Consider the following 18,496-nt stretch of genomic DNA (forward strand, 5'->3'; position numbering starts at 1 on the left):
TGAAGTTGAGGGAGACTGGCATTTGGGAAACAAGGTCTCTTTTTCACTTGTGGCAATGAACATCAATATTAAGTGCTCCCAGATCAACTGTAATAAATGGAGCGGGGCAGAACAAAGCTGTCCACCTTCTATCCTCCAGCCTACAAAAAAAAATGCACTTTAGACCCATTCCCATATGACACACCAGCCTCAAGGACAGCTTCTTTCCCACTGCCAGGACTACTGAATGGTTCGCAGCTCAGTAAGATGGATTTTTAACCTCACAGCATTCTTCATAATGGCCTTACAGTGCTTTTACTTCAACTGTAACACTTTATTCTGCATTCTGTTATTGTTTTCCCTTGAACTACCTCAATACATTGTAATGAAATGTATTGCTCTATGGTGGACATACAAAACAGTTTCTCACTACCTCTGTACATGTGACAAAAATAAACTAATTTACCCAAGAGATCAAAATTAGTTATCAAATCAGGTTGGTAAGTTATCATTTGGAGCCAAAGTACTGATAACTTGTGCTGTGAACTTCAGTAACTACAAACCCCATTTCCAGAAAAGTTGGGATATTTTCCAAAATGCAATAAAAACAAAAATCTGTGATATGTTAATTCACGTGAACCTTTATTTAACTGACAAAAGTACAAAGAAAAGATTTTCAATAGTTTTACTGACCAACTTAATTGTATTTTGTAAATATACACAAATTTAGAATTTGATGGCTGCAACACACTCAACAAAAGTTGGGACAGAGGCATGTTTACCATAGTGTTACATCACCTTTCCTTTTAATCGTTTTGGAATTGAGGATACTAATAGTAGTAGATTTGCAATTGGAAATTTTGTCCATTCTTGCTTGATACAAGACTTCAGCTGCTCAACAGTCCGTGGTCTCCGTTGTCTGATTCTCCTCTTCATGATGTGCCATACATTTTCAATAGGAGATAGATCTGGACTGGCAGCAGGCCAGTCAAGCACACGCACTCTGTGTCTACAAAGCCACGCTGTTGTAGGCCGTGCAGAATGTGGTCTGGCATTGTCCTGCTGAAATAAGCATGGACGTCCCAGGAAGAGACATCGCCTTGATGGCAACATATGTCTCTGTATAATCCTAATATATGCCTCAGAGTCAATGGTACCTTCACATGCATGCAACTCACCCATGCCGTGGGCACTGATGCATCCCCATACCATCACTGATGCTGAGTCTTTCAATCCTATTTTAACTCTGTCCCAACTTTTGTTCAGTGTGTTGCAGCCATCAAATTCTAAATTTGTGTATATTTACAAAATACAATTAAGTTGGTCAGTAAAACTATTGAAAATCTTTTCTTTGTACTTTTGTCAGTTAATTAAGGGTTCACGTGAATTAACATATCACAGATTTTTGTTTTATTGCATTTTGGAAAATATCCCAACTTTTCTGGAAATGGGGTTTGTAGCTCGAAAGGTAAAGCAAAAATTAAAATTCCATCTCACAGTACTACAAATTATAGACGTTTAATAAAGTAACCAAACAAGAAAACACATAGAAGTAGAAGAATGACCCTCGAGAAGAAGAGGTGGATAAATGGTAAAAATGGCAGCATGAAACATAATGGTTGAAAACAAAGAAATATTGCAAAGACTCTGAAGAGTATAAAGGAATAAGTTGAAAAATAAACACCTTTTCTGGTGGCACACACAAAAAAACTGGTGGAACACCTGGGGTCTCGGCCCAAAACGTCGACTGTACTTCTTCCTATAGGTGCTGCCTGGCCTGCTGCGTTCCACCAGCATTTTGTGTGTGTTGTTTGAATTTCCAGCATCTGTAGATCTCCTTGTGTTTACCTTTCCTGGTGGATTCCTTTCTTTTAAAAATATAACCCTCTTGATTTATGATATATATTCCCGTTTACCTCAAATTTAAAGATACGTGCCCAATACACTTAATTACAACAAAGATTGAGATTTAAATTCTTTCACTGTGCTTCATGGCATTTCCAAATTTCAGTTTAGAAATGTTGGCAGCTTTGTCAACTGACTAGCATAGGCCTAGCTATTTCTTTGACTTAATTCAATTAAACCAAATGTTATTTTTGCTTAAATCTTTATGCAGAAAGGAGAAATCCCCACATTTCAAAATGTATCCTATGACATAACTCAAAGATCTCAAATCAGGACTGATGGCAGAGTTTCAATCTCAATTGTCAACTATTCTTTTCCTCCCTTCCTTGTAACAATGTTTATTGCATTTGGGTAAATACATTACAAATCACTGCACAATATAAGAAATCAAGGTGTTTCTGCGTAATAGTTTGTTGATCACTTAGCAGGTTTGCCCTCACTACCAATATCCTGGAGTCACTGCTGACTGGAAGCTTAGACCAGCCAAATATCTTGGCACAAGAACAGATGGCCCCAAAGCCTTTCCAATGTCTATAAGCCACAATTCAGGAGCAGATCCCATGTTTAGTGCCAACTCTAAGTTGGGATTTCAATTCCCAACACTGCCTGTATGGAGTTTGTATGATCTCCCTATGAATGTGTGGGTTTCTTCTGGGTGCTGCAATTTCCTCCCACACTCCAAAGACATACAAGTTAGGGTTAGGAAGTTTTGGGCATGCTATGTTGGCGCAGGAAGCTTGCCGACAGTTGTGGACTGTCCACAGCACATCTTAGACTCAAAACAACACTTCTCACTGTTTCTATGTACATGTGACAAATAAAACTAATCTTTTTCATCTTTAATCTACTTTCCACTTGCCCTAATTAATCCAACCCCAACATCTGAGGCCTGGCACCATCCAGGCCAAAACAGCCCACGATATCACATCTGCAATCTTCCATATGCCAATAACACACCGTAGTTGTATCGGGCACCATCCTCAAATGCAAAACCTCCCAAGCCCATAACATCTATGTCCAAAGACACAGGCAGATGGGAACATCACCACCTGCACAAAGATACTGTGTGAGACAGACTGCAGCAGTTCAAGGCAACTCATCATTACCTATTTAACTAGAATGAGAGGTGGGCAATCAAACAACACAAATGATCTGTTGCTGTTAGTTTTTTGGGGGGATTTTTTTTAGGCAAATACAGTACGAGTTTGGGAGGTTATTATATCTGTGTTATCAACTGTTTACATTTGTATTCCAGCCTTATTAATTATGTACTCGCAAGCTCTCTGTATTTGTTTTTTTTCTATGTTATGTTTGAAAATTAATAAAAAGATTTAAAAAGAAAGAAAGAACAAAAGATCTACCATATACAGAGAAACAGGTAGACAGCTGCCTGATGGCATGGCCAAAGGTCTACATTATCTTAGCATTAATGCATCAGCCAAAGTCCTAAGTTCAAGTCCTGTGAGCTTTGGCTGATGCATTAGTTCCATCTCAGAGCCCAAACTAAAGACAGTGATGAACCATGAGTAAATAACCAAAATCCAAACTGAATTACGACTTGTATTTAAAGAGCTATTCTTAAACAAAAAAAGTATCACTGTAGCTAACTGAGCGAAGAACAAGGTGTACACCTACACTCCCAAATACATTTTACACTATTTCATACAAATAAGCTTTACTGATTTTGATAAACTATAGTGTGCACAACAAAAACAAATGTGAGCAAGAATCTCACATTCAGAGAATAGCTCAGGCTCAGGCTGAAGTCCATTCAAATTTGTTAAGAACTTACCGGTTTCATTTATTTCAATTCTGGAGCCATTTGTTACTTTGTCCATTAACCGAATAAAGCTTGCTTCGAAATCTGAAAATACAATGAAAGTCACAAAGACATCTGGATATGAGAGTAGATTTATTTTGTGTATATTGCCAAAATTGCTTCAGTGCGCTATATACAAAAGATGGTGTTCCTGTTGTAGAGTTTACATAAAGTGTTCCCAGTACACATAATGCATGCCATCATGCCTGTTTAAACTCTTGCATAAGCCTCTGGTTGTCAGTGAGGTTTTGACAGGTCAAGGGAGCAACTCTTCAGCAGAACCACTCATTATAACTTACCGGTACTCATTTCTGAGAATCATTACTTTGATGTCCGTATGTATGGAATGACCTGTGAGGATGGCACACATACAAAAAGCTTTTCATTGTACCTCAGTATGGGACAACAATAAACCCAAATCAATTCCTTTGGCCAATAAAAATTTCTACTTCCAGTCTTCACAAATAAAGAGACACCACTATTTGTAACAGCACCTCACAATCATTAAAGCCAAAGTAAATTGTTTAATATGCTGGAAATATAAAAAAAGTTGGAAATGCTTGACATATTAGGCAGCACCTTTGAGGAGAGAGAGCATTTGTATTTTAGCTCCACAATCTTCATCAGAACATACCAATTCTCCACTATGAACCATCTTTAACTGTACATTTAGATTGGCACGATCCTAAGAATTCAAATGCCCCAGAAACAAGGATCCAATGTGGATTCAGTATTCAACTTCAGTTGTGCAACAAGTGCAGAAAATTCTTGGCAGAATAGCAAAGGTTCTCAACAAGTCATTTCAAAAATTTTAAATTCAAGTGACATCTGTGTTTTTGTTTTGGTAAAAATATGCTATAGCCTGAAAATACAAGTTAACTTATTGGATTTCAATTTTGTATTGTGCAATACCAATGATTCCTTCCATAAAAATGTCTGCAAACCAAATCCATCCTGGAAACATTGTACAAAATATCAGCAGCAGGAAGCTCCCAATCCTGAAGGACATGTTAATATCAGATTGCATTGCATGCATTGGAAATTTAGAAGCATCTCCAAATCATGAAGCACTTTATAAAACAATTTAGGTAATGACCAAGATCAATAGATATCAAATATGCTATGGACATATTATTTCTGTGGTGCAACATATTAACCATTTTATCCAATTGACAGAGCAGTTATCCTTTTAAGAAAAACTTCACTCAATTCTGTACATAGCTATCAACAAACAGATGACAGTGTTACCTAATGGATAAATACAGCTGAGAGAAGCACACTGCTATCTTTTCATGAAGTAGTGCAAGTGGCATCCTATGGAGCAGAGAACTGTTGGTTTAACAACTCATTCAAAAGATGGCACCCTCATGATACTTACTATACCAAACAATCAACATGGGTTGTATGTCCATCTCTGGAAAACAATGAATTCAGAATCCTTGGAAGCTGATAAGAGCGTTACCACGAAGCCACTGCTGAAACATCAACTATCACCATTTGTCAGTGGCTTCCTTATAAACACTGGCTGCACTTCAAAAAAAATACTTCACTGTTTGAAAATTCATACAGCACTATTTGAATGTGTTTTTCCCCTCTACCATAACTGCTAAACTTTGAGATATGTAATTAGCTGGGTTTCCATTTATATTATAGGTCTCATCTTGCACCGCTCATTTTTATTTATCATTTACACCTTTTAAATTTATGTTAATTATGTTTGCAATGTGCTGTGCTGCAGCTGTAAATAAAAACTAGTTTCATGGCATTTACACCATGTGTAAGTATGCTTACGACAATCACAAGCAGTGAATTCATTTCTAGAATTTAAGCACAGATCTCTGGAAACACACTAATATATAAACAGCACAATAAAAAGATCAGTTGTCCTCAGGACAACAAACAACAAAGCTCTTTTATAGAATCTCAAATTATGAAGTGTCATTATAAAACTGAGGAACATAATTGCAGAGATTCAGCGGCCTCTGAAAAATCTGAAGTTAATATACAGACAGGAAAGCAAATGATATTTTGGGCTTTATTATAAAATCTTGAGCAAATGAGCAAAGCCATCATGCTGAAATTGAATAGGACCATAGTGATGCCATAGCTGAAATACTGTGTACTGGTATATTTCCCTATCTCAAGGAAGGATTGAATTGACTTTATTTCTTACATCCTTCACATACATGAGTAAAAAGCTTTACATTATGTCTCTGTCTAAATGTGCATTCGTAGTAATTTATAATAATTTATAAGAAATAGAACAGTCAATGTAACATACAAATACATTCATATCAGAGTGAGTTAATCAGTCTGATAGCCTGGTCGAAGAAGCTGTCCCAGAGCCTGTTGGTCCTGGCTTTTATGCTACAGTACCATTTTTCGGATGGTAGCAGCTGCAATAGATTGTGGTTGGGGTGACACAGGTCCCCAATGATCCTTCAGGCCCTTTATTCACACCTATCTTTGTAAATGTCCCCAATCATGGGAAGTTCACAATTACAGATACACTGGGCTGTCCGCACCACTCTGGGCAAGAATCCTGCGATTAAGGGAGGTACAGTTCCCATACCAGACAGTGATGCAGCCAGTCAGGATCAATTGTATCCCTGTAGAAAGTTCTTAGGATTTGGAGGCCCATGCCAAACTTTCTCAACCGTCTGAGGTGAAAGAGGTGTTGTTGTAGCTTTTTCACGACACAGCTGGTGTGTACAGACCACGTGTGGGTGCCGAGGAACTTGAAGCTGTTCACCCTCTCAACCCCAGATCCACTGATGTCAATAGGAGTTAGCCCATCTCCATTCCTCCTGTAATCCACAACCAGCTCCTTTGTTTTTGCGACATTGAGGGAGTGGTTGTTTTCTTGACACCACTGTGTCAGAGAGATGACATCTTCCCTGTAGGCCACCTCGTTATTGCATGTGATATGGGAACTGCAACAAAAGTTTATTAGATCATGGCTAGGATATAACAACTGTCCTACAAGGGCAGATTAAACAGACTTAGCTTCCACTCTCTTGAGTTCTGAAGAACGTGAGGTGATTTAACTGGAATATAAAAGCTTCTGACAAGTCTTGACAAGGTAAATAATCAAAATCAGATTTAATATTACCAACATATGTCGTGAAATTGGTTAACTTTACAGCAGCAGTATAATGAATACATGATAAATATGTTCAATAGTTAAGTTAAATTAGTAGTACAAAAACAGAAATAAGCAAGTAATGAGGTAGCGTTCATGGGTTCAATGTCCATTTAGGAATCGGATGGCAGAGGGAAAGGAACTATTTCTGAATCAGAGTGTCTGCGTTCAGACTTCTATACCTCATTCCCACTGGTAACAGTGTGAAAAGAGCAAGTCCTGGGTGGTGGGGATCCTTAATGATAGACGCCACCTTCCTGAGGCACTGCTTCTTGAAGACGTCTTGGACACTACAGAGGCAAGTAAGTACCCATGGAGTTGACTAATTTTACAACTTTCTGCAAATAATTTTGACTTTATGCAGAAGCCTTGCCACCCCCCCCCCCCCCATACCAGATGGTGATGCAGCCAGTCAGAATGCTCTCCATGGTGCATTTGTAGAAGTTTTTGAGTGTTTTAGTTGACAAACCAAATTTTCTCAAGCTTCTAATGAAACATAGCCGCTGTCTTGCCTTCTTTACAGCTGCATCAATATGTGGCGACCAGGTTAGGTCCTCAGATATTGAAACGCAGGAACTTGAAATTTCACAGTCTCTCCACTTCTAATCTCTTTACCAGGAATACCCCCGCCAGTTGGTTGGCACAAGTTTTCACTGCCTTATCAGGTGCTCCATTAGGCCCTACCACCTTGCATGGGTTCACCCCCTTGAAAGACAGCCTGACATCAGCCTCCGAGACAGAGATCACGGGGTCATCGGATGCTGCAGGGATCCTCATAGCTGTGGTTTTATTTTCCCTTTCAAAGCAAGTATAAAAGAGGTTGAGCTTGTCTGATAGTGAAGCACTGCTGCCATTCATGATATTGGAAATAGGAAGTACTTGTAGGAAGAAATGGTCTGCCAGAGTTGACGTGCATCCATTGTTGCCTCTAACTTCTCCTGGAATTGTTCCTTGGCTCTTGAAATAGCCCTCCACAAGTCATATGTGGTTTTCTTATACAGAGCTACATTGCCAGACTTATATGCCACAGATCTAGTCTGTTCACTAAGAACCTCCTGGTTCATTCACAGCTTTTGGTTTGGGTACGTAAGGTAAGTTTTTGTAGGCCCACACTCATCCATACAGGGTGTAATGAAGTCAATGACAACTGTGGCATATTCATCCAGACTTGAAAATGACTCCCTGAGCACAGTCCAGTCCACCAATTCAAAGCAGTCCTGTGCCTCACTTGTCCATACCTTCTCGGCCTCAGTACTGGTGCTGAAGTCTTCAGTCTCTGCCTATACTTGGAGTAGAAATACCGGCAGGTAATTGTTTCGGCATCTCTGCACACCATGCTACTCAGGGACATGTTAATGTTATTTTACGACTCTATGTGCTGTAACGTAACTATGTGTGCCGTGTGTGAATACATGTACTGTGTTGTGCATCTTGGCCCCAAAAAAACAATGTTTCATTTAGCTGTATACATGTGTATAGCTGTATGACAATAAACTCAAATTTGTTTCCCTTTGCTGAAGGGTCTAGAACAAGCAGCTGTAATCACAAAATAAAGGCCCAGCCAGGACTGAGCTGGGAAAATATTTCTTCACCAAGAGGTAGTGAACCCACACAAGAACATATGCACTTAAAGCGTTTACAGTGACAGCAAACAGAGAATACAGATTTATTAATTGGCATAAACAGAAGAAATGACACTGTCTTTAACACAGTAGACTGTTACAATCTGGAAAGGTCTAGTAAAAGAAACCAAATAAATAACTGGGCTAAGAGAGCAAATAATCAAACTGTAGATTAAAGGAGCTGACAATGAACTGAATGGCCCGTGTTAACTGATTTAAGTGTTCACACAAGTACTTAAATGTTGTGAGAGTACCAACTTCCATCACCCTCTCACACAGTAGAGTCCAAACACCCTCTGGTGAATAAACCGTTCCTCATATTCCCTCTTACCTGCTTGTCAGCTTAAACCTATTGTTTTGATTATAAGTACATCTACTATGGGAAAATGTTTACACCCGTCTATCCTCCTGATGAAGGGTTTCGGCCAGAAACGTCGTCACTACCTCCTCCCATACATGCTGTCTGGCCTGCTGAGTTCTGCCAGCATTTTGTGTTTTTATCTATCCTACCTATGTCGCATACCGGTAATTTGTACTTTTATCAGGTCCTGAAATCCCAAGGAAAAAAACAAACCAAGTCTCTCTTCATAGCTGCGTTATTCCAATTCAGACAACATTCTCGTGAACATCCTCTGCACCTTTCTCCAGTGCACTCACCTCCTTTTTCTAGTGCGTTGATCAGAACTGAACACAATATTCCAGCTGTGGTCTTACTAAAGTTTTATATCAGATCGTACAAAGACTTACATTGCTTTACCAAATATCATTCTATATGAACTATCCACAAATATCACACCAGCTGCAAGTATATTAATTTCAACTCTTACATTCACACCTAGTCCATCAAAAATCATTGCCTAATCATTCAGGTTACCCCAGCTCACAAGCAATACAAGGGGGTGGAGAGAAACAGAAACAAATGAAGCATCTCCTCGCTATGGAACCACAGTAAACCCGGACAGTCGGTGGTCACAACACGCTGCGGCTTCACCGAGCATAGCTGGGTGAACAACACGGTGCGGCAACTGACGTACCGCTATCCCTCACAGCAGCCCGGCCGCTCACCCACCGCGCTCCCTGGCCACGCCGCGCACACTCACCACGCAGGCCAGGTTCCATCTCTTGGCTCCGGATTGCGGCGATACGCACCGAGCGGCCGCTCAGGGTGGCAAGCGTGAGTCGCAGCCTCAAGAACCGGGCTCCTTCCCAGCGCAGCGTCCGGCTGCTGCCCGCCATCTTGCAGGCCGCGCACGTGGTGCATCCGGATCAAGCCCCGCCTACCGGGCTGCAGCTCCGCTCTTTCTGACTCAGATCACCCCAATTGGTCGGTAACTCCGCCCATCTAAATTAGATCACGCCCATTGGTTTGGAACACCGCCCAGTTTTGTTGAGTACCTGTACATGCAGGTGTATTGGGTAATGAAAGGGCAGGCGATATGGCAAAGCAGGCACTTACTAAATCGGAGGTAGAGATTATAGACAATATAGGAAAGCATGAAGCCAAATCTTGTATTAGGCTATCTGGGACTGGAAAATGTGGGATAGGAGTAGGACAGAGAGGTGGTATTACAATTTGTTTCCATCGGTTCAGGAGAGGCGCCTTTTGAGAAGGAATGGGAAGGAAGATGAGTGGTTGGCGAGATTGAGGTTTGCACTCCACTTTGACACCTGTTGGGAAGCATGGGAGTGGGTGGTGTGATTTTTGTAAAGGTCCCAGAGACAATGGAACATGTGATCATGGAGTGCCACAGATGGAACATAGGAAGCTGCTTAGGCAATTATTGGGTAGATCTGGTCTGTGATAGATATTGGTCATTAATCCATCCATTGAGCTACTGTTAGCATAGTCATTAAAGGGATGATGTCCCTGAATGATTTAGTAAAAGAATCAGAATCAAAATCAAGTTTAATATCACTGACGTATGTCATGAAACTACATATGTCGGTGATATTAAAAGTCAAAGTTGTGTAGAATTGTAGAAATGAGAAAAAAAACTTCTATAGCAGAAACAACAGCAATGCAAATTAATAACATGCCAGGGAAGGTGCCTGAGGAGGACTGAAAAAATTATATGTGGAAGAAACTATTCCACATATCATACAATGAGACAGGCCCACACAGGGACATAATTACATCTCAAACACAAGGGATTCTGCAGATGATGGAAATCCAGAGCAACACATGAAATGCTGGAGGAACTCAGCAGATCAGGCAGCACCAATGGAAATGAAGAAACAGTCAATGTTTTTGGGTCAAGACACTTCTTCAGGACTGGAAAGGAAGGGGGAAAATGCCAGAATAGGAAGGACTAGCTAGAAGATAAAAGGCGAAGCCAGGTGGGTGGGAAAGGTAAAGGGCTGGAGAAGAAGGAATCTAATAGAAGAGGAGAGTGGGCCATGGGAGGAAGGGGAGAAGGAGAGGCACAGGGGGAGGTGACAGGCAGGAGAGGGGAGGAAATAAGAGGCCAGAGTGGGGAATGGAAAGAGAGGTAAGGGGGAGGGGAAACTTTACTGAAAGAAGTAATCTATTCATGTTATCAGGTCAGAGGCTACCTAGACAGAGGCTGGTAGACCAAAATGTTGGAACGGGAATGGGGAAAGGAATTAAAATAGGAAATTCCACTTTTGGTGGATGGAGCAGAGGTGCTTGACAAAGTGCCCCTCCCCTCCCCTCCCCCCCCCCACCCCACAATTTATGTCGGCTCTCACTAATATAGAGAAGGCCACATTGGGAATGCCAGATACAACAGATGAACCCAACAAATTTGCAGGTGAAGTGTTGCCTCACCTCAAAGGACTGTTTGGGGCCCTGAATAGAGGTGAGGGACAAGGTGAATGGGCAGGTGCAGTAATTCTGTCACTTGCAGGGATATGTGCCAGGGAAGAGATTAGTGGGGAGGAACGAGTGGACAAGAGAATCAGGGAGTGATCCCTGCAAAAAGTGGAGAGTGAGGGGGGAAGGAGTAACAATGTGTTTGGTGACAGGATCCCATAAGATTGTAGATGCTGTAGAGAATTATGTGTTTTTTTGTGGAAGCTCATGGAGTGGTAGGTGAGGGAAGAGCTCTATCCCCATTAAGGGGGTGGGAAGATAGGGTGACTGCGGATGTCCACGAAATGGAGGAGATGTAGGTGAGGGTAGCATCAATGGCGTAGGAATGGAAACCCCATTCTTTCAAGAAGGAGGATGTCCCTGATGTCCTGAAAAGGAAAGCCTCATCCTGGGAACTGAGAAAAGGGAATAGCATTTTACAGGAGACAGCATGGGAAGAGGTACAGTCAAGATAGCCTGGCCTGCTGAGTTCCTCCAGCATTTTGTGTGTGTTGCCAAGAGAGCTCTGGGATTCAGTAGGTTTATAAAAGATGCCAGTAGACAGCTAGTTTCCAGAGTGGGAGACAGAGAGATTGAGAAAGGGGAGGAGGGTGTCAGAAAAGGACCAAGTGAATTTAAGGGCAGGGCAAAGTTAGAGACAAAGTTGATTAAATTGACGAACTCAGCATGGGTGCATGAAGCACCCATGTAGTTGTCAATGTAGTGCAGAAAGAGTTAGGGAGCATTACCAGGGAAAGCTTGGAACATGAACTGTTCTACATAACCAATGAAAAGGCAGGCATATCTGGGGCCCATGTAAGTGCCCATGGCTATCCCCGAGTTTGTGCAAAATGGGAGGAGCTGGAAGAGAAATATTTGAAAGTGAGAAACACACACAAAATGCTGGAGGAACTCAGCAGGCCAGGCCGCATCTATGGAAAAAAGTACAGTCGACGTTTTGGGCCAAAACCCTTCGGCAGGATTTTGAAAGTGAGGACCAGCTCTACCAGAAGGAGGAAAGTGGTGGTGGAGTGGAACTGGTCGTATGTTTTGTTGAGAAAGAACTTAAGGTTTTCTTCATGTGTATCGAGAATAAGTGTATTGGGACTAGATATTCACGGTGAAAATGAGGCAGTCAGAGCCAGGGAATTGCAAGTTGTTGAAGAGATCAAGAGCATGTGAAGTGTCACGGATGTACATAAGAACATAAGAAATAGGAGCAGGAGTAGGCCATCCGGCCCATCAAGCCTGCCCCCCATTCAATAAGATTATGGCTGATCTGTCCGTAAACTCAGCTCCATCTACATGCCTTTTCCCCATAACCCTTAATTCCCCTACTATGTAAAAATCTATCTAACTGTATCTTAAATATATTTAGTGAAGAAGCCTCAACTGCTTCCCTGGGCAGAAAATTCCACAGATTCACCACTCTCTGGGAAAAACAGTTTCTCCTCATCTCCTTCCTAAATCTTCTCCCCTGAATCTTGAGGTAATGTCCCCTAGTTCTAGTTTCACCTACTAATGGAAACAACTTTCCTACTTCTATCTTATCTATCCCTTTCAAAATGGTGTATGTTTCTATAAGATCCCCTCTCATTCTTCTGAATTCCAGGTGACTCAATCTCTTCTCATAGGTTAAACCCTTCATATCTGGAATCAACCTGGTGAACCACCTCTGCACTGCCTCCAAAGTCAGTACATCCTTCCTCAAGTATAGAGGCCAGAACTGCACAAAGTGCTCCAGGTGCGGCCTCACCAGTACCCTGTATAGTTGCAGCATGACCTCCCTGCTCTTGAATTCAATCCCTCTAGCAATAAAGGCCAACATTCCATTTGCCTTCTTAATAACCTGTTGTACCTGCAAGCCAACTTTTTGTGATTCATGAACAAGCACTCCCAAGTCCCTTGCACAACAGCATGCTGCAATCTTTCACCATTTAAATAATCATCAGCTCTTCTATCATTCCTTCCAAAGTGGATGAGCTCGCATTTACCAACGTTGTATTCCATCTGCCAGACCTTGGCCCACTCACTTAACCTATCTATATCCCTCTGCAGACTCTCCACATCCTCTGTACTATTTGCTTTTCCACTCAGTTTAGTGTCATTCAGCAAATTTTGCTATGCTACACTCAGTCCCCTCTTCCAAATCATCAATGTAAATGGTAAACAGCATGTAGGTGGGAAGGGACTAAACCAAGTGGGATAGAATGGAGTCAACAAGGTATGTGGACATGAGTTCAGTGGGGCAGGAATAGGCAGAGACAATTGGTCTGCAGACCGTTAGTTTTGTGGATCTTGGGTAGGAGGTAGAAACAAGCAGTGCAGGATAAGGGAACTGTGAGTCTGGTGGCAGTGGATGGGAGTTCTCCAGAGCTGATAAGGTTAGAAAGAAATAAATCTTTCAATTGAACAAAGTGGGTGGAGACAAAAAATATGTTTTATATGAGAATGAATTCAGCTGGGAAAAGGCTGGAGGCAGGGAGTACTTGGTGGGCCTCTGTTTAGCAAAACAAGGGGCCATCAGATGACTCTAGTGTGGAATATAGGTTTAAAGGGATATCCATGCTGAAAATGAACCCATAAGAATCAGGAAACTAAAAAACTGTCACAATGGTGGATGTGACAGCTGGAAGATGGAAGAATTTGAACAAGGCGAAGAGAATAATATCAAGCAAAAAAGATATATGTCTGTGGGACAAATGCTCAGTTGAAGCAATGGGTCCACGTGTGGAGATGTGAGGTTAGGGACTCTGATGCTGGAAGATCTAGAAGGAAAATATCCAGAGGAAACAAGGCTTACAATGGTAATAAAAAGCCCTGAAATTTGTGCAAAGAAAATGGTATTTAAATATTTGTGCAATTGAAGATTGTCATTGTCTTCATTGGCCTAAAATTATACTGGAGCTTAAAGAATACATTAAAAACGGTGATATTTGCTTGGTGCATACAAAATGCTGCAGGAACTCAGCAGGTCTGGCAGCATACGATTAGTTGGCATTCATCTGTCTCGAAGGACAATGGGTGATAATCATTATCATCACAAGCCTGGGTGGAAGGTATGGAGATCCTGAGATGCCCAGTCGTCGAGATCCCCCACTTGGCCTCACCAGTGTAGTCCAAAGGAAATCATTTAAAGCAGTACATCAGCTGTGGGATTGAGTACAAGAGCTGTGAGGTAATGTTACAGTTATATAAAACCTTGGTCAGACTCCACTTTGAGTAATGTGTCCAGTTCTGGTCAGCTCACTACAGGAAGGATGCGGATACTATAGAGAGAGTGCAGGGGAAATTTACGATGATATTGCTTGGATTGGAGAGTATGGCTTATGAGAATAGGTTGAGTGAACTTGGCCTTTTCTTCTTGGAGAGACGGAGGATGACAGGGTGTATAAGATGATGAGGGGCATTGATTGCGTGGATAGCCAGAGGCTTTTTCCCAGAGCTGAAATGGCTAGCATGAGAGGGCATAGTTTTAAGGTGTTTGGTAATAGGTACAGAGGGGATGTCAGGGGTAAGTTTTTCACACAGAGAGTGGTAAGTGCGTGGAATGCACTGCCGGTGGCGGTGGTGGAAGTGGATGCAATAGGGTCTTCTAAGATTCTCTTAGACAGTGAAATGGAGCTTAGAAAAATAGAAGGCTATGCGCTAGGGAAATTCTGGGCAATTTCTAGAGTAGGTTACATGGTCGGCACAACATTGTGGGCTGAAGGGCCTGTAAGGTGCTGTAGTTTCTATGTTCAATATATTTGGCACCAGCTTGGCTGCAGGAGCTGCCGGAAAGATGTTCTGAGACACCCCACCCACCTTGGGGGCTCCACTCTGAGGCTGCCCAGAAGGCAGTGGAGCTATTTACCCATAGCTGGGGTCTGGTTCATGAGCACCAGGGTGTGCCCACACACTGGTGGGTCTGTATGCTCCGTGTGCAGGAGCCAGACCTCCTCCACATTCTCTGTAGTTCAGCCCGAGTCCAAAAGGAGTTCAGTTTCCATGTGCTGCCAGCGAGGAGGTACTACACGAGGCTTGGCATTGGACAGGCTATGCACCAGCAGGGAGAGACTTAGCTTTCCTTTTTACAAGACAGCTAGCCAAAGGTGGAAGCTGAAAGTGATAACGACAAGCACAATCACAACATTATCATGACACTGCCACACTAGACGCATCACAACAGACATTTAGGCAGCATATATACAAAAGATAAACAGTCCATGTTTCAAGGGAGGACACTTCATAACGGTTGAATGTTGACTCTTTATTCCTCTCCTTCAACACTGCCCTACCTGCTGAGCAACTGCAGAACCCTGTGTGTGCCACTCCAGATCTACAGCATTAGCAGAATCTTGTGTCAATGATAGCCATATCCCATTGTGGTGCTGCCCCTGAGCAAGGAATGATCCATTCTAACAATCAGGTAGAGTTGAGTTTTCATTCCTCAAAACTGTGTGTGTGTGTGTGTGTGTGTGTGTGTGTGTGTGTGTGTGTGTGTGTGTGTGTGTGTGTGTGTGTGTGTGTGTGTGTGTGTGTGTGTGTGTGTGTGTGTGTGTGTGTGTGTGTGTGGTCTCTCTCACACACACACACACACACAAAAAGAAACACCAGCTGACCTCAGCAAACTGTGCTAAAACTTTTCAGCAATTGCTTCTCTCATCCTCTGATTCTAAAATATACAGCTTATCAGACCACAAAACGCAGGCATAACAAAATTACTATTTAGATTTGCATCCTGAATCTCTAGATCTTGTGCTTAAAAAATAATTTCTTAGAACAGATTTAGAAAGATTTCTTAGAACAGTCACTAATTTCTACTTTGGATTTTCTGCTGCCCTGATTTATTTAGGCAGCACAAAGCCGACAATGACATTAAGCCTCTTAATTCAGTGACACTATTTGAAATACACTAACATTCACAAAGCACAGCAGAGCAAGCTCAGTCCTTCATTACAAATCGTTAATACTATTCTGCAGGAACTATTTACCTTTCTTTAAATTTCTTTGGCATATTTAAGTTCACCAAGTATGGAACGTCAAGGGCCTGAATGCGGTGGGTTCAAGAGGCAACTTCATAACTTGTTACTGCAGACATCGTATCATGAATGCAAGGAAGCAACTTCTAACCTTATTGGAAAGAATCACCTACGATTGGGAACTGTTCTGAAGCATGACCCCAGAGGTTCTATGAAAGTCAACAATCTCCAGAAACTCGATGCAATACTCAAACAGCTCTGGTCACGTAAGTCACATATCTGCCATTGATGCTAATCGACAGCCACCAACATAATGGAAGGGTATGTGCTTTTACACTTTCTATTGTTATTTTGAGATCAGTTTGGTTAAACATTGATTATTTTCTCTGAGGAGAAAAGGGTAAAGAGATCTATGACCTCAGTACACTGGCAATGAGGTCATATGAGCAGTTTAGTTCTTTTTACAGGTCTCCATAAAACAGACTGTCTCCAATTTACAAAAATTAAAATCGTTTTTTAATATATCTATATTTTTCTAACAATTAAGTAACAATTAATAGCTTACCCTCCGGGATTACACTTTTCCCAGATTACTTCTCTCCAGGACTACACACTCCCAGCACTGCTTCGGGAGGGCATACTTTAACAGATAACAAAGTGAGCATTGTTCCTAGTGAAAATGTCTGGAGTAAATTTAGAACCAAGGCTCAGTAGCTTAAAGCAAGCTGTTCCCCTTTCAAGATGAAGTGGTGAAATATTTTCCCTTAAGATTGTGCGTCTTTGCAACACACTTTCTCAAAGGGCGATGTAAATCATAACCTGATTCATTATCACTGTCTACATGACGTGAAATGTGTTGTTTTGCATAAGTAGTACAGCACAAAGATTTACTATAAATCTCAAAACAACTAGTGCAAAAATAGGAATAATGAGGTCATGTTCAAGGACCATTCAGAAATATGATTGTGGAGGAAAGAATCTATTTTGGAATTGTTGAGTGTGGGTCTTTGTGCTCCTGTATCTCCTCCCTGATTGTAATAACAAGAAGAGGGCATGTCCTGGATGGCGAAGGATCTTAATGCTGCTGCCTTCATGAAAGAACATCTCTTGAAGATGTCCTCAATGGTGGAGACAGTTGTGCCTATGATGGAGCTGGCTGTATATACAACACCTTGCAGCATCTTGCAATTCTGCAATGAAACCTGTGATACAACCAGGTAAAATGCTCTTCACCGTACATCTATAGAAATTTCCAAGTATCTTTGGTGACATACCAAATCTCCTCAAACTCCCAGTGAAGTAGAGCTGCTGGTATACTTCCTTTCTGATTGCATCCATGTGTTGGTCACAGGATAGATCTTGGGAGATACTGACACCCAGGAACATGAAGCTGCTTAGCCTTTCCACTGTTGACCCCTCAGTGAGGACTGGTTTGTGTTCTCCCGACATTCCCTTGCCAAAGTCCACAATCAATCCCTCTTCTCGCTGATATTGAGCGCGAGGTTGTTCTTCTGATACCACTCAACCAGTCGCAACTTGAGATTTGATCAACAACCGTCATGCCATCTGCGAATTCATAGATGACATTTGAGCTGTGCCTGGCCACGCAGTCATTAGTGTAGAGGGAGCAGAAGAGTGGGCTAAACACGCATTCCCGAGGTGTCCCTATCACCGATATGTACTGACTGTAGTCTCCCGATAAGGAAATTGAAGATCCAATTGCACCGCGTTTAGAAGCTTGGTTACTAATACTGAGGGATGATGGTATTGAACGACGAGTTGTAATCCGTAAACAGCAGCGCAATGCATATTTTGCTGTTGTCTATGTGCTGCAAAGCAGAATGGAGAGCCAGAGAGATTGCATCCACTGCAGACCCGTCACAGCAGCAGGCAAAATGGAGTGGGTCCCCTTAATCCTTAGCATCAACAGCCTCTCGAAGCACGTTATTATGGTAAACGTGAGTGCTCTAATATTTTAAGGCAAGGCAGATAGATCCCTGATAAGCAAGGAGGTGGAGGAATAGAGTTGAAGGCACAATCGAATCAGCCTTGAACAGCCTACTCGCGTTCCTGTTCTCTGGGTTACTTTCCCCGGAAAACAACGCAACTGTCAGACTGTTATCCTCCTGCACCGCAACCTTTCCAACGCGCATTTGTAATTGATTTCACGCTTCCACGACTTGCTTTCCGTTGCACTATTGCTGCACCACTTCGCTACATCGCCGACTCCCGCCCCCGAGGGTTCCTCCTCCC

General features: G+C 42.0%; 1 protein-coding gene across 4 annotated transcripts in view; it reads right to left on the minus strand.

Annotated features, from left to right (window-relative positions):
- The window catches only part of rcl1 (RNA terminal phosphate cyclase-like 1), a 48,380-nt gene that overhangs the window by 22,583 nt on the left and 7,301 nt on the right, over positions 1 to 18,496 (minus strand). For 2 of the 4 annotated variants that reach the window (XM_073048337.1, XM_073048338.1), the window contains exon 2: positions 3,677 to 3,748. In XM_073048337.1, the coding sequence (XP_072904438.1) occupies positions 3,677 to 3,722 (46 nt within the window). In that variant the 5' untranslated portion in view covers positions 3,723 to 3,748. Of the gene's footprint in view, positions 1 to 3,676; positions 3,749 to 9,567; positions 9,741 to 17,517; positions 18,306 to 18,496 lie in introns of those variants that run through there. The other 2 variants (XM_073048335.1, XM_073048336.1) reach the window with 2 other exon arrangements.

The sequence above is a fragment of the Hemitrygon akajei genome, chromosome 6 (assembly GCF_048418815.1).
Source record: "Hemitrygon akajei chromosome 6, sHemAka1.3, whole genome shotgun sequence".
Taxonomy (NCBI): Eukaryota; Metazoa; Chordata; class Chondrichthyes; order Myliobatiformes; family Dasyatidae; genus Hemitrygon; species Hemitrygon akajei.